This window comes from Chiloscyllium plagiosum, unplaced genomic scaffold (assembly GCF_037043375.1).
Source record: "Chiloscyllium plagiosum isolate Xiang-an unplaced genomic scaffold, Cpla_swu_hap1 HiC_scaffold_18, whole genome shotgun sequence".
Classification (NCBI taxonomy): Eukaryota; Metazoa; Chordata; class Chondrichthyes; order Orectolobiformes; family Hemiscylliidae; genus Chiloscyllium; species Chiloscyllium plagiosum.
Genome location: NW_028270156.1, coordinates 53519867 through 53534571, shown reverse-complemented (window position 1 = coordinate 53534571; position 14705 = coordinate 53519867). Strand labels below are relative to the sequence as shown.

At 42.5% G+C, this 14705-nt stretch overlaps 1 protein-coding gene across 10 annotated transcripts in view; it reads left to right on the top strand.

Annotated features, from left to right (window-relative positions):
• myrf (myelin regulatory factor) overlaps nt 1–14705 on the top strand; it is a 233421-nt gene that overhangs the window by 195575 nt on the left and 23141 nt on the right. For all 10 annotated transcript variants that reach the window (XM_087996624.1, XM_087996625.1, XM_043706035.2 and 7 more), the window contains 4 exons: nt 2128–2237; nt 2963–3123; nt 11125–11197; nt 12399–12487. In XM_087996624.1, the coding sequence (XP_087852750.1) occupies nt 2128–2237; nt 2963–3123; nt 11125–11197; nt 12399–12487 (433 nt within the window). The remainder of the gene's footprint in view (nt 1–2127; nt 2238–2962; nt 3124–11124; nt 11198–12398; nt 12488–14705) is intronic.

Here is a 14705-nt window from a genome sequence, read left to right as displayed (position 1 = left end):
GGATTCAGAATTGGCTGGCTGACAGAAGGCTGAGTGGCTGTAGATGGAAAGTATTCTGCCTGGAGGTCAGTGTTGAGTGGGGTCCCACAGGGCTCTGCTCTTGGGTCTCTGCTCTTCGTAGTTTTTATAAATGACTTGGATGAGGAGGTTGAGGGGTGGGTTAGTAAATTTGCAGATGACACAAAGGTTGGAGGTATCATCGATAGTATAGAGAGCTACTTCAGGCTACAGCACGACATAGACAGGATGCAGGACTGGGCTGAGAAATGGCAGATGGAGTTCAATCTGGATAAATGTGAAGTGATGCATTTTAGAAGGTCGAACTTGAATGCTGAATATAGGATTAAAGACATGATTCTTGGCAGTATGGAGGAACAGAGGGATCTGGGTGTGCAAGTACATAGATCCTTCAAAGTTGCCACCCTAGTGGATAGGATTGTTAAGAAAGCATATGGTGTTTTGGCTTTCATTAACAGGGGGATCGAGTTTAAGAGCCGCTGGTTTTGCTGCAGCTCTATAAGTCCCTGGTGAGATCACACTTGGAATATTGTGTCCAGTTCTGGTCGTCCTACTACAGGAAAGATACAGAGGCTTTGGAGAGGATGCAAAGAAGGTTTACCAGGATGCTGCCTGGACTGAAGGGCTTGCCTTATGAAGAAAGGTTGAATAAGCTCAGACTTTTCTCTCTGGAGAGAAAGAGGAAGAGAGGAGACCTGATTGAGGTGTACAAAATAATGACAGAGTCAATAGCCAGACACTTTTCCCCAGGGCAGGATTAATTGGTATGGGAAGTCATAGTTTGAAGATATTAGAAGGAAGGTAGAAAGGAGACGTCAGAGGTAGGTTCTTTACGCAGAGAGTTGTGAATGCATGGAATGCATTGCCTGCTATGGTGGTGGAAGCAAAGTCATTGGGGACATTTAAGCGACTGCTGGACATGCACATGGATAGCAGTGAGTTGAGGGGTGCGTAGGTTAAGTTGCTATATTTTACATTAGGATTAAATCTTGGCACAACATGGTGGGCCAAAGGGCCTGTTCTGTGCTGTACTTTTCTATGTTCTAACAGTGACAAGGCTCGAAAAATTCTTCGTTGGTCGTAAAGCAATTTCAGCTTCGGTTTATTCTTCTTTATATACTGATGTATCATTGGCACTCTCCAAACCACCACCTTTTTATGTGAAAATCAAAAAGAAATTTGCACCTTCTTGGTGGGTTAACCATCATAGTTGCTTGAGCTACCTGTGTCTTTACTTCAGTCTTCAGATCAGTGCTGTGCTTCAATTATTTACAGTGACTTTGAATGAAGGGTGCCAAATGTGTGGTGGCTGATTTTGCAGATAGCACAAAGGAAAGATAGGAAAGTATGTTATGCAGAGCAGGTTCACTCAACTAATTCCTGGATTGAAAGGATTGTTCTGAGGAAGGTTGGGCTTGTACATATTGGAATTTAGAAGGTTGAGAGAAGCTCTTATTTGAAACATACTGGAATGAGGGGGCTTGCTTGAGCAGATGCTGAGAAGATGTTTTCTGTCATGAAGAAATCTAGATATAGGGCTCACAGATTAAAAACTATGGGGTCTCCCATTTAAGACTGAGATGAGACATTTTTCTGACAGTTGTTAGTCTGTGGAATTTTCTTCTGTAAACAACAATAAGGGATGGATCATTGAATATATTCAAGGCTGAGTTACGTACATTTTTGATCATCAAAGGTTATGGGGCAAACAGAAAAGTGGAGTTAAGGCTTCAGCATCCAGAACCTGATCGCGGTATTCATACTAGGAGGAAAGTCAGGGGATGATTGGGGCAGGTAGGGAAAGCAGATTATGTGATAGAACACAACAGCCCTGAATCTGACTGGATTGAACACTGGGACAATGGCACGAGGTGCATTGCACAGTCAGAGAGCCTGTTTGGACAAGATGGGCTGAATGGCCTCCTCCTTTACAGTTAGAATTCTGTGATTCTGGGTGAGGGTAACTGGAGGGAAACTGTTTAGCAAATACCAGCACAATTCCCAATGTCACTCAGCCCTTCCATAGAAGATATTGATATTAATACTGACATAATTTTGGCATTGCTTTTTCCTTCTGTCCTAATGTTTGTGAGTTAATTTCCCCATCAGGTGTTATCGCACAAGAAGTGAAGGAAATTCTACCCGAGGCTGTGAAAGAGACTGGGGATGTGGTCTGTACCAATGGAGAGACCATTGAGAACTTTCTGGTGGTTAATAAGGTAAAGTGGCCCCCTGCTGGCAGGGTCAAAAATAAGTGGGAATCCAGCATTGTTTCTGGTCTCAGATAGCACCATTTCCAATGCTACCCAGCTTTCAGCTAATTACAGCTGCAGTGAATCGCTGAAAGAAAACGTAAAGACTCAGTTACAAACATGAAGAAGCATCTTTATTTTATTTTCACCCATAAACCACAGAATATCAATTAATTATTTTAGTATTTACACTAATGTAAAAATGTGATTCTAGATACTGACAGTCCATGGAATCAGTAACAGTGTGAAACAAGTCTAAATGGAGCTGAATCATAAAAGTACTGAGGTTACCTAACTTAGCTTTAGAAGTGATTTTGTGCAGAATACTTCCTTGAGATAATATAGATTGGGACAGGATTTGAATTGAATTGAATTAGTTTTATTGTCACGTGTACCCAGATGAATACAGTGAAAAGTTTACCACTTATGGCACCATCTTAGGTACAAAGGTACTGAGGTACAGATTCTTCAGTCCAAGTTCTTAGGAAAAAACAATTCGAAAATAAAGAAATAAACAGTCCAGCATTCCAAATTGTAGGAATAAAGTAGAAAACAGAGAAATGATATATTGGTAAGAGCAAATGCGATCCTTCTCTTCACGTGAATTTAACTTTACAATATCATATTAATCATTATGATGTATTACTTGATGGTTTTAACTTTCTTCTGGTCATCCTCATTGTTCCATGCAGGAACGGATTTTCATGGAGAACGTGGGTGCTGTCAAGGAGCTTTGCAAGCTGACTGATAACCTCGAGACACGAATCAATGAGTTGGAGACATGGAGCCGGAAACTGGCCAAACTGAAGCGATTAGATAGTATGAAGTCCACAGTCAGTGGAGGAACTCTCAGGTACAGGAATGCAGTCAGAACATTGCGAGGTCAGGGACGGAGGGGTACATTACCTGCTCAACACAATATTATTCAGGTTACTGTTTTCTCTATCGTAACATACTGACAGGTTAGTGTCATCATTGTGAGAGTAGCAGGTGACTCAGTAGATAGTGCCCCTGCCTCTGAGCAGGAAACTCTGACTGGACTTATTCACCATTTAAGGAACAAATATAAGGTTGTGCAACAGCCTGTCTATCCTTCCTTCACTTCCTGTGAAACTTTGTAGAGGAATATAGATACTTGAAGTGAGTGGGCAAAGGTCTGGCAGATGGAATACAATGTTAATGAATGTGAAGACATCCATTTTGGAAGGATTAACAGTAAAAAGGACTATTACTTGAATGGTAAAAAGTTGCAGCATGTTGCTGTGCAGAAGAACCTGGGTGTCCTTGAATGAATCACATGAATCACAGAAGGTTGGTCTGCAGGTGCAATAGGTAATTAGGAAGGCAAATGGGATTTTGTCCTTCATTGCTAAAGGGGTTGAGTTTAAAAGTAGTGAGGTTATGTTTCTACCTGTATAGGGTACAGGTGAGGCCACACCTGGAGTACTGCATGCAGTTTTGGTCTCCTTACTTGAGAAAGGATGTACTGGCACTAGAGGGGGTGCAGAGGGGGTTCACTAGGTTGATTCTAGAGTTGAGGGAGTTGGCTTATGAGGAGAGACTGAGTAGACTGGGATTATATTCATTGGAATTTAGAAGAATAAGGGGGAGATCTTATAGAAACATATACAAATATGAAGGGAATAGATAAGATAGACGTTGAGAGGATGTTTCCACTGGCAGGTGAAATTAGGACAACAGGGCATATGCTCAAAACTAGGGGGAGCAGATTTAGGACTGAATTGAGAAGGAACTTCTTCACCCAGAGGGTTGTGAATCTATGGAATTCCCTGCCCAGTGAAGTCGTTGACGCTACGTCAGTAAATATTTTTAAAACTAAGATTTTTTTTTGAATAATGAAGAAATTAAGGGTTATGGTGTGAGGGTGGGTAAGTGGAGCTGAGGCCTTGAAAAGATCAGCCATGATCTTATTGAATGGCGGAGCAGGCTCAAAGGGCCAGATGGCCTACTCCTGCTCCTAGTTGTTATATTCTTATGTTCCTCATTATACCCAAAAGCAAAAAGTGTGTGTGAAGCAACAAAATATACAAACAGTGTGGAACTTTAAGTGCTGGATGCAATCAGCATATTTAAGCAATAATGAGGCTCAGAGTTTTTAAACTGAGAAACCGAGAGAAAGGACAGAGATTATGCAAGAAACCACCAAACCTGTGAAGATTGAGTGAGAAAGTGGGGTAGCTCTGCGAGAAATGATCAGGCAGCAGAAAACTTGGCTTTTCAAACGTTGTTGGACTGAAGCAGATCAGGTTGGTTTTAAGGTAGGAACCAAAGAGTTATTGGAAGGAGAGAAGATCTTCAGGGATGTGATTATAAAGACAAAAATATAGACAGAGCCGATAAGTAAGTCTGCCAATTAGATTAGATTAGATTACAGTGTGGAAACAGGCCCTTCGGCCCAACAAGTCCACACCGACCCGCCGAAGCGAAACCCACCCATACCCCTATATTTACCCCTTACCTAACACTACGGGCAATTTAGTATGGCCAATTCACCTGACCCTGCACATCTTTGGACTGTGGGAGGAAACCGGAGCACCCGGAGGAAACCCACGCAGACACGGGGAGAACGTGCAAACTCCACACAGTCAGTCGCCTGAGGCGGGAATTGAACCCGGGTCTCTGGCGCTGTGAGGCAGCAGTGCTAACCACTGTGCCACCGTGCCGCCCCTAATTATTTCTGGCTACTGGAGTACTCTTCTGTAAGTTAACAGCTAGGCTTCATATTCCCATTGTTGTTTTTCTTCAAAGATAATGTGTTCTGTTACTGGATGCAATCTGCTGCTCTGATTTCACAGGCTCCATGACAGTCAGTCCAGATGCTGGTGTATTATAATTATTCATATATCATGGTCTATGCGCTTTGTGATTTAAACACTGACAACATGAAATGTTGAGGACCAGGCATCCCAGGGTACTCCTGGTGGAGGGGACCCAGTTGTTTTTTTGTTGGCAGATCCTGTGGGTTTTCCCAGTCTGAAGAGAGGACCGTGGAATCTATTTTTAAACAGATAAAGTTTATCCCTGGATTGTGATAGATCAGCTTCAGCAAAGCCTGCCAAAGGCCTCTCCTTACATTGTTCTATCTATGAAGGGGATTGTGTGGTATTCTAGCTATCCTTTCACACAGCATTCACCAGCCTCAGCTCATTCTTTGTCAGATTTCTGTGCATCTCTGTATTCAGTCGCTGAGCTGTTGCTGGTGGAGTTGTGCTTGTCAATGTAAAGATTTTTATTTTTAAAAAGGGCTGCTTTCCCTGAACACTTTCTATCTCTGCCTCATCATCCTTAGTCAGAAATGTTGCATTCATACAGGCATGTTTTGCTGATGAGATTTGAAAGTGGTCACTAAGGGTTTGTGGTTTGTCTCTATCTTGATGTGAAGACCAAGAAAATGATCTCATAATCACATGGAGCTCCCTGCATATTTCTAGTCAGTTGCAAGTCAGTGAACAGGATGCAGGAGTGGTCTGCACTTCTGATCTACTTGTATCTGGAATCGTACAGCCCTTGGTATGTAAAAGGTGTCAGTGCAGGAATGATAATGAGTAGCCCTGGGTCACAGTCAGCTAAGGTATCAGGTAATGTCACCATCGCTTTGATTTTCTCAAAAGACCTCTGTAATATTTCCTCTCAATGTCATGAATTGTGTTTTTGTAGCCTATAATCTCATTGGCAACAACAAGGTTGGCCAAGGATTTTCTGATTTAGTTTACCGTAGTTTCGACTCTATAAGTCAATCATGTTGTGAGAAGCTGGAAGCTCCTTACTTGCTCTGGCCTTCTGTGGATCAACCCTGACTTGAGATGCTCAAGGAACTTGACAGTAAGCTGGGAGAATTCACCCTTGTTGTTGAGTGCAATCCCTGATTCCCATTTACATTGCAATGTGGCTTGTACTCTCGTGTCATGTTTTGTCCACATGACACAGGATGCTTGCTGTCATATGTGGAAGATTTCTGGTGCCGGGGGGTGGGGGTGAGAGGGTTGCCAAAGGGTAATCTGCAGAAATAAACTTTCCAAATAATGTAATGAAGGTTTTGGACAATAAAGACTCATCGTAATTGCCTTTCCTGAACACCAGCTTGTTGCTTCTGTCACAGGTGAAATACTTCATACTTTCAACATCAAATTAATTTCCATGTTTTCCCATGGCAGGAGTGGATGAAGAACTTTCCTCTGTGTAAACAGACTTACTGGCTCTATTTCTGGACCTGGAGTTACATGGTGTGCTGTCTTCAGCTTTCTTTAGTTTGGTGAACAGTTGTGTCAATTCAGCTCTGAATCTTTGGGCTAATCTTCACAACATCTGATTCCGCTGCTCTGCAAACAACTGCAAATCACTGCAAGCAATTCTGCTTCTGAGTCACACATGATTCTTTGTTCACCTCCATCCATGTGGCATCTAGTTCTTTGGAGAGCTCTTTGCTGTGAGGCCTAGGAACTCTTTCGCCATAGCTTACTCAACGCATCTTATTAACTCCCTACCACTCCCTTACGGCAATCTTTAAGTCCAATTTTCGCCCCCATTTCACCACATGCTTTCCAGAATAAATTGCCATGCAGTGGATATCCCAAATTCGTAGAAATATTGAATCATTAAAGTGTGGAGGCAGGTCACTGAACCCATCGAGTCCACAGCGGCCCTCCAAAGAGCAGCCCAAGCAGACCCATACCCCTATCTTATTCCTATAGACCTCTATTTCCCCTGGCTGATCCATCTAGCCTGCAAATCCCTGGATACTATGGGCACATAAGCATGGCCAATCCACCTAACCTGCACATCTTTGGACTGTGGGAGGAAACCGGAGCACCTGGAGGAAACCCACGCAGACATGGGGAGAATGTACAAACTCCACACAGACAGATGCCTGAGGGTGGAAGCAAACCTGAGTCCCTGACATTGTGAGGCAGCAAAGCTAACCACTGAGCCACATTGCTGCCCAATATTGACATCAAAATTCAATATCATACCTTGCACCAGGCCATCTTTAATAGTCTGCTGTGCACTCGGACAAGCACTATCAGTCCGGAGCTGCTCAGGCACCATTCCTGATATTTGCTGCAGACATGGTTAAAAAAGGGAAAGTTGATGCCCTGTTTTACAGGCAGGGAGCAGGAGGTTCTGCAGGATGGGTTTGTGCAGGGATGGGATTTTGTCTTTCCCTAGGACCATCAGTGAAGACTATGATACAAATACGTGGCAGCTTAGTCCGAGGTTAAAAGTGGATCAGTGCTGTGCCATTAGAATTATTAGAGGCTAGCTCACATTGGATGCCAATGACCATGGACAAGGGTGTGTGCGGCCAGTGCCCACAAAAGCATGCCCTTGGATATTGGTGCCACTGTACAACATGGAGGTCACTTGGAGCAAGTGGTGAGCTGAATCCAGCAGGAGCTGCCTCTAGTCTCCATGTTGGGTTTTTCCAACATCCAGCTAGTTTGGTGTGATGGGAGGATGAATATTAACAGGGGGATTTGGACTGTTTGAAAGGTGATAATCCCCATCTATTGGCATCTGCCTATCGAGAATCTCATCATCTCCGTTGTGAAAAGATATAAAAGATGGTACAAGTTGCTCCAAACTTCCCGATCAGTATTGACCTGCTTATCACCTGATTCTGTCACACGTCTCGCCATCGGCCACATCGCTCAGACCCCAAGAAGATTCTGCCTAATGTTTCTATAATTTTTTCCCTTAATATTGGAGGGTGGCCTTCATTTCTCCCAAGCCTTAGAGAGAGACCTTGCCTCCAGCCATGCCGTTGGGAATACATATTGATATTTCAGGACCGTATGGGGAAAACCAGGATATTTTGAACTATTTGGACATTCTCTGGGCTGAAACTGAAGCCATCAGTTTAATATATGCTGTGGCTTATCTGCTGTTTGCTGGAAAACAAGTGACTTTGGAGAAAACAAAAGCATCATAAAGAACCAAAGCTGCTGCAACTGTGTCTAACTTAAAGTGCATCGTGTTTCTGTCTCTGAGGATATTGGCACTCCTCATGATTTCTGCATGGTTCCCAGCTGTCTCCAAGGAGAGGCACCTCAACCTCATGGATAACATTTCTCTCATTGTACATCTTCTGTACAGACCTCTTGCAACAGCACACATCCAGGAAGCAGCCCATCTTTCCGCAGAAGTGGCAGCTGGCCTCTTGGCAGCAGAGCTTTCACGCCTGTGTTTTTTCCCTGACATACTAATTAAACCAGCTTGGCCTGATGCTGGATGTGCTCCTGTTGTTCCTGAGTTTTTTTTATTTCGCAGTTTTCCTTTTCTATCTTTTTATCTCAACTGAGTCAGCTGCTTTTGAGAAGGGGTACTCCATGTTAACTCAAACATAGTTTGATTCTGTTTTCTGGTCTCAGCTTGACTGCTTAGTTGGATTGCCTTTGCAAACATTAGATCATCCCTTGACTGAATGTTAGCAGACAAGGTGTCATCTAAAAATCCCTTGATTTGGAGGCGCTGGTGTTGGACTGGGGTGGGCAAAGTAAAATAATACAACACCAGGTTATAGTCCAACAGGTTTATTTGGAAGCACTTGGTTTAAGAGCGTAGCTTCTTCATCAGATAGCTGTGGAACAGGATCATTAGATACAGAATTTTGGGGAAAAGATTACAGTGTCATACAACTGAAATTATATATTGAACAAACCTAGATTGCTGTTAAGTCTTTCATCTTTTAGAATGGGTTCATTAATATTAAGTCACATTCTCGAGATAACAAAGTTTTATTTAAAACGATTACATTTCAGCTCAGAGATTAGAGTCTGTCTGTATTCCAGTCTTGAGTCAGACAGGTTCTATTTCCAAAGTAGAAATTTATAAAACATTACATGGATTGACTGCCTGCAGATTATGCGATTTTTGGGCAAAATAGAATGTACCTGCAAATACAATTCTGCAAATGCAAATTCACCCCATAGACGTATATGTGTGTGTACATGCATGAGAAAGAGAAAGAGTGTAAGTGTGTGCATGTGAGTGCACGTGAGAGAGTGTGTGTTTGCATGTGTCCATGTGCCTGTGAGTGGGTTTGTGTGTAGGTGTGATTGTGGGGTGTGTATGTATATGTGTATGAGAGAGGGTCTCCATGAGTGTGTGCGTATGTAAGGGAGTGTGCGTGTATAGAGTGTAGTGGGGTCACCTGTAGTGTGACATGAACCTAAGGTCACAGTTGAGGCCATCCCCATGGGTATTAAGCTTGGCTATCAGCCTCTGCTCAGCCACTCTGCATTGTTGCATATCCTGAAGTCCACCTTGGAAGATGGCCACCTGAGGGTCCGAGGCTGAATGTTCCTGACAGCTGAAGTGTTTCCCATCTGGGAGGGAACATCCCTGTCTGGTGATTGTTGCACGGTGTCCATCCATCCGTTGTCATAGCATCTGCTTGGTCTCGCCAATGTGCCATTTCTGGGGGCATCCTTGCCTGCAGCGTATAAAGTAGATGACATTGGCCGAGTCACATGAGTACCTGCCGTGTACATCATGGCTGGTGTCCCCACGTGTAATGGTGGTATTCATATCAACACTCTGACAAGTCTTGCAGTGGTTACCATGACAAGGTTGTACGGTGTTGTGGTCCATGTTGTCCTGAAGGCTGGGCAGTTTGAAAGTGAAACAGCGATTCAAGAGGCAGGCATACTAACCAGAATCTGCCTCAAGGAAAGCTAAAAGGGATACTGCTTTGTAAACCTCTGTAAAATAACATAGTAAATGGTGTGGTGTCTGGGATCATGGTCTTATCTGAGAAAGGGCAGAAGAGTGGACGTGAGGAATGTTAGGTCATCCACGATCCTATTGAATGGTGAAGTAGGCTCAAGGGGCTGAATAACCTACTCTTGTTCCTACTTCTTGTAGTCTTATGGTGTTCTTCAGCCTGCCTCATATGAGAGAAATACACTAGTGTAAGAATAACTGTGTTATATGAATGGTTATTTCACATGCCTAGTATTTTGTTCTCCATTGTTTTAATGGGAACATTTAAGTTCTTCTGTTGAAATAACCTAGACAGATATTTGGTACAAGCAAATTCAGTTTTTAACATGTTTGTTCCTCTCCAGTGTAGAGTACCCTTGACTTTTCTTTTGTTTTGGTGGGTGTCAATACAATCCTGATTGTACAACAGAACACGTCTTTGTTGTATCCTGTGGTTGTACATGATGTGGATGCTGTAGATTGGATCTTTGATATCAGTAACATAAACAGCAGCTAGGCCCTGTCCCTATACCTGTACATCCATGCCATGTGGCACTTCCATTTGATCATGCACATTTAAACAGATTCAGGGGATGGAGAGATGGAGGGATGGGAGAGGAGATGGGTGAGGAAATGGTAGCAGGGAGGTACAGAGAGGACAGGAGAGTGGGATCAGGCATGGGTGAGTTTGTGCAGGGGAGTTGGGAACCTCCCCAAACACCAAGGCCCCCACCCCCCCCCCCCCCCCCAATCCCGCCAACCCTGATCCGATGTCCTCACACTTCTCGTGCTGCATCCTCACACCCCTGCCACTGAACTCTGTATCAAAATCGCACCTTTTCTCTGCGTGGCACAGCCTTTGCGTATGATGCCATCCATAACATTTATGTGATGACATAGCAGGTCTGAAATAGTGCCCTTGTATGTCATGAGTGTCAACAGACATTGCCTTCTATCCATCTGACTGCAGTTAGTTACATAGAAAAGGCCTCCAACAACTATAGAGAGCACAGTGCTGGCTGGCACTTTGGCACATTCGGTTTCAGTTATTAGACTATCGACCCCAGAGGGTTCATTGCTAAAGAATACACCTCTGTGGCTGGATTGAGCAACCACTTCTGTTTATTTTCAGCCAAACTGGCAGTCATTTGAGTCGAGCAGGAAGTGGGCCACATAAGAAAAGACATCCGAAGGTTGGCAATAAGGTAAGAAGTTATTTTTTTCTGTCTGTTTGACTTCAACTCTCCCTCAATCACTCAACATTTCCCTATCTGTTTGTTCAAATCCCACCCATGGCGGTGTGGGAATTTAAAGTCATTTAAAACTTGGAAATTCAAAGTCAAATGAAAACCATCAGATTGTCTTTAATTATCCAATTGATTTGCTGATTTTCTTTGAGGAAGAAAATCTGTCCAGGCTAGTCACACACCACATAAGCCACTTAATTGCATCAAGCAGGATAACAGATGGGTAATAATTGCTGGTTTTGTCAGTGATGCCTATCTTGAAAATTACATTTTAAAAGGTATGCTGTTTTCCTTGCCAGTTCTCTCTCTATATCTCTGCCTTATCACTTTTTTTCCATATCTCTTTATCTATGTATATCATATGTATACATACTATGAATACTAAATATACCAAATATATACTAAATATACCATATAAATATACCAAATACCCGCTCTACAAATTATTTCTTATTGAAAATCTGTCCTGAGGCTAAATGAATCTTATTACAAATGAAAATTAAACTCAAATAAACTAGAACAATAATGAATTGTGGATATGAACAGAATTTCTGGTGTTTTAAATGGAATCAGCAACATGTTCCTCCAATAATGATTGATTCCTTTTCCCTTCACCTCCACCAACCCACCTCACTTTTGCTGAGTGAGTGAGTGAATCCACTATTGTGTGTGACTATACCGGACAGCATGATCCTAGCTGGTTGATGTCTGCCTGGTATCTGCTGCAATAGATGACTCCAATAATCCAATGAAAAGACAGCCTCAGGGTCCTGGCACTGTGAAAGAGTTGCCAGGAGTTAATCATCTGTTTTGCTGTAACCACCCCTCACCACCAAACAACACGTGAATTTAATAATTGAAAACAGTGATCATAAAATAATCTGTTGATTCTCAAAGCAGATGCTTAGGCATGAAGCATGGAGATTTGAGTGAGGTACTGAAGTGTGTCTGAGAGAGCAAAATTAAGACTTTTTCAAGGTATTGTAAATGCTAATGATATTTAGAATAATGTTTCTAGGTGCTGAAATATCTTGTGCTTGACCAGCACAGTCAGAACTTGCACCAGACTTTTCAAATTGCCTGTAATTGTAGTTGGGGTTTGTCTATAACATAACATTGAAATTTTCCAAAGATAACCCTTGTGTGTCTCCATTCCCAGGCTCAATCCAATGCAGCAGATCATGGTTGCCTCAGCCAGAGGTTCCTCCAAGGCACCATCATAGCTCTCGTTATAATCATGGCTTTCAGGTAAGGATTAAGGATTTCTGAATGTAGCCTTGTTCTTGCAATGTTCAGACCTAAGTTTATGCCTGAGGCTTGTCTTGTTAAATTATTCTATGGTAGTCAGGATCAGGAGCCTTAAGAAATACTCTGATTTGTACATTTCCAACACTGTCCATTTCTGACTGACAAGAAGACAATGCTCCAAACATGTACAAGTGTTACAATTATTTACATAGAGTATAGACTGTCTCTACTTTACCAACCAAAAACCACACACCTCCTAATTGATCAATATCACGTAATATCCTGTAAAATCTCATATTCCAAGCTTGATAGCCCACATCCCAGTTCTGATAATACACTGAATTTCACCTCGCTATCCCAGTGTTCCGCAGGATCCCACACCTCAACTCTTATATCACATGGGTTCAAACATTGGGAGGATTGTAAACAGTGTGGAGGACATTAAAGATTTTCAGAAGGACTGGCACATTGGTGGAATGGGCGGATAGGTAGCAGATGAAGTTTCATGCAACCAAGTGTGAAGTGATACATTCTGTTGCAAAGACAATATGAAATAAAAGGTACTATTCTAAAGGGTGTTGTGGACCAGAGAGAGCTGGGAAATCTTCCCTCTTGTAGCCACACAACTGTTGAGAAGGTCCTTATGTTTGACCTTTGGAGGTCCACATTGCCTTAGGGAAGGTTAGAGGGGAAAAAGGATCTGACTGTATATTGCATAAGTCATTAAAGATGGCAGAGTTGTTAATAAAGCAGGAGCGGTGGAGTAGTGGTCATGTCACTGGACTAGTAATCCAGAACCCCAGGTTCTAATATTCTGGAGATATTGGTTCAAATCCCACCGTGTTGAAATTGGAATTCAACAGAAAAGTAAACCCATCCAATTCACTAATGCCCTTACAAGAAGGAAATCTGCTGTCTTTATCTGGCCTGGCCCACATGTGCATTCAGATCTGCAGTTGTCTCTGAACTGCCCTGTTCAGAGCAAGTTTACTGGACTAATACCTGGAATGGATGGGGAAAGGTTGGACAGAGTTGCAAGGAATACAAGAATAGGGAGGTTATAATGAACTTATGTAAGACACTGATTGGGTCTCTGCTGGAGTGTTGTGTATAGTTCTGGATACCACACTATAGGAAGGAATTGAATGAACCAGAGAGAGTGCAGACAAAGTTCAGGATACAGCACTTCAGCTATGAAGAAAGATTGGAGATGTTGAGACTGTTTTCCTTGGAGAAGCAAAGGCTAAGAGCAGATTTGACAGAAGGTTTCAAATTCATGAGAGGTCTGGAGAGGGTAGATAGGGAGAAATTGTTCCTGCTCATAAATGGATCAAAAATCAGTTGGCACAGTTTAAAGTATTTTGTAAAAGAAGCAATTGCAAGTTAAGAAAAAGGTTTTTTCACCCAATGAGAGTTTAGGGTCTGTAATGCATTGCCTGGAAATGTTGAGGAGGCAGGTTCAATTGAGGCATTCGAGAGTGATGTTTATATCATCATTCAATATTCAGAACTACTGGGGTAAGGCGGCAGGAGATTACTACTAAGTCATACTGCTCAGACAGCTAGAGCTTCCAAATAAACCTGTTGGACTATAACCTGGTGTTGTGTGATGTTTAACTTTGCTCAGACAGCTGGTATGGATATGATGGCCAAATGACCACTTTCAGCATCATAAAACTCCTGGGAGGGTCCCGCATCAAGGTCTCAATATCCCAGGGAATATCACACCACCAGCTTAATATCCCATGGGATCCCACACAACTATCTCAAATTTCCACACAACTATCTCACATAACCATTTCAATCTTCCATGCCACCATCCCAATATCCTATAGGATCTCACATCACCACATCAATACCACTAACCTCACTGTCAAACAGGATTCTACATCTCAATCCTAAATTTCACTTTATTTTCTCCATGGACATAAGAATCACTAGCGAGACTTGTGCTTATTGTCCATCCCTAATTGCCCTTGAGAATGTTGTAGTGAGCAGCATTCTTAGCATTGGCAGTCAAGTGGTATACGCACACCCACAGTCATATTGGGAATGGAATTCCTAGTGATAGTGAAAAAACAGTGATTCATTTCCAAAGTAAGGTGTGGCTTGGAGATTATGATGCTCCCATGTGTCTGCTACCCTTGTTTTTTTCCTAATGGTAGACCTTGTAGATTTGAAAACTGCTTTTGGTGAGTTTCTGCAGTACATCTTATAT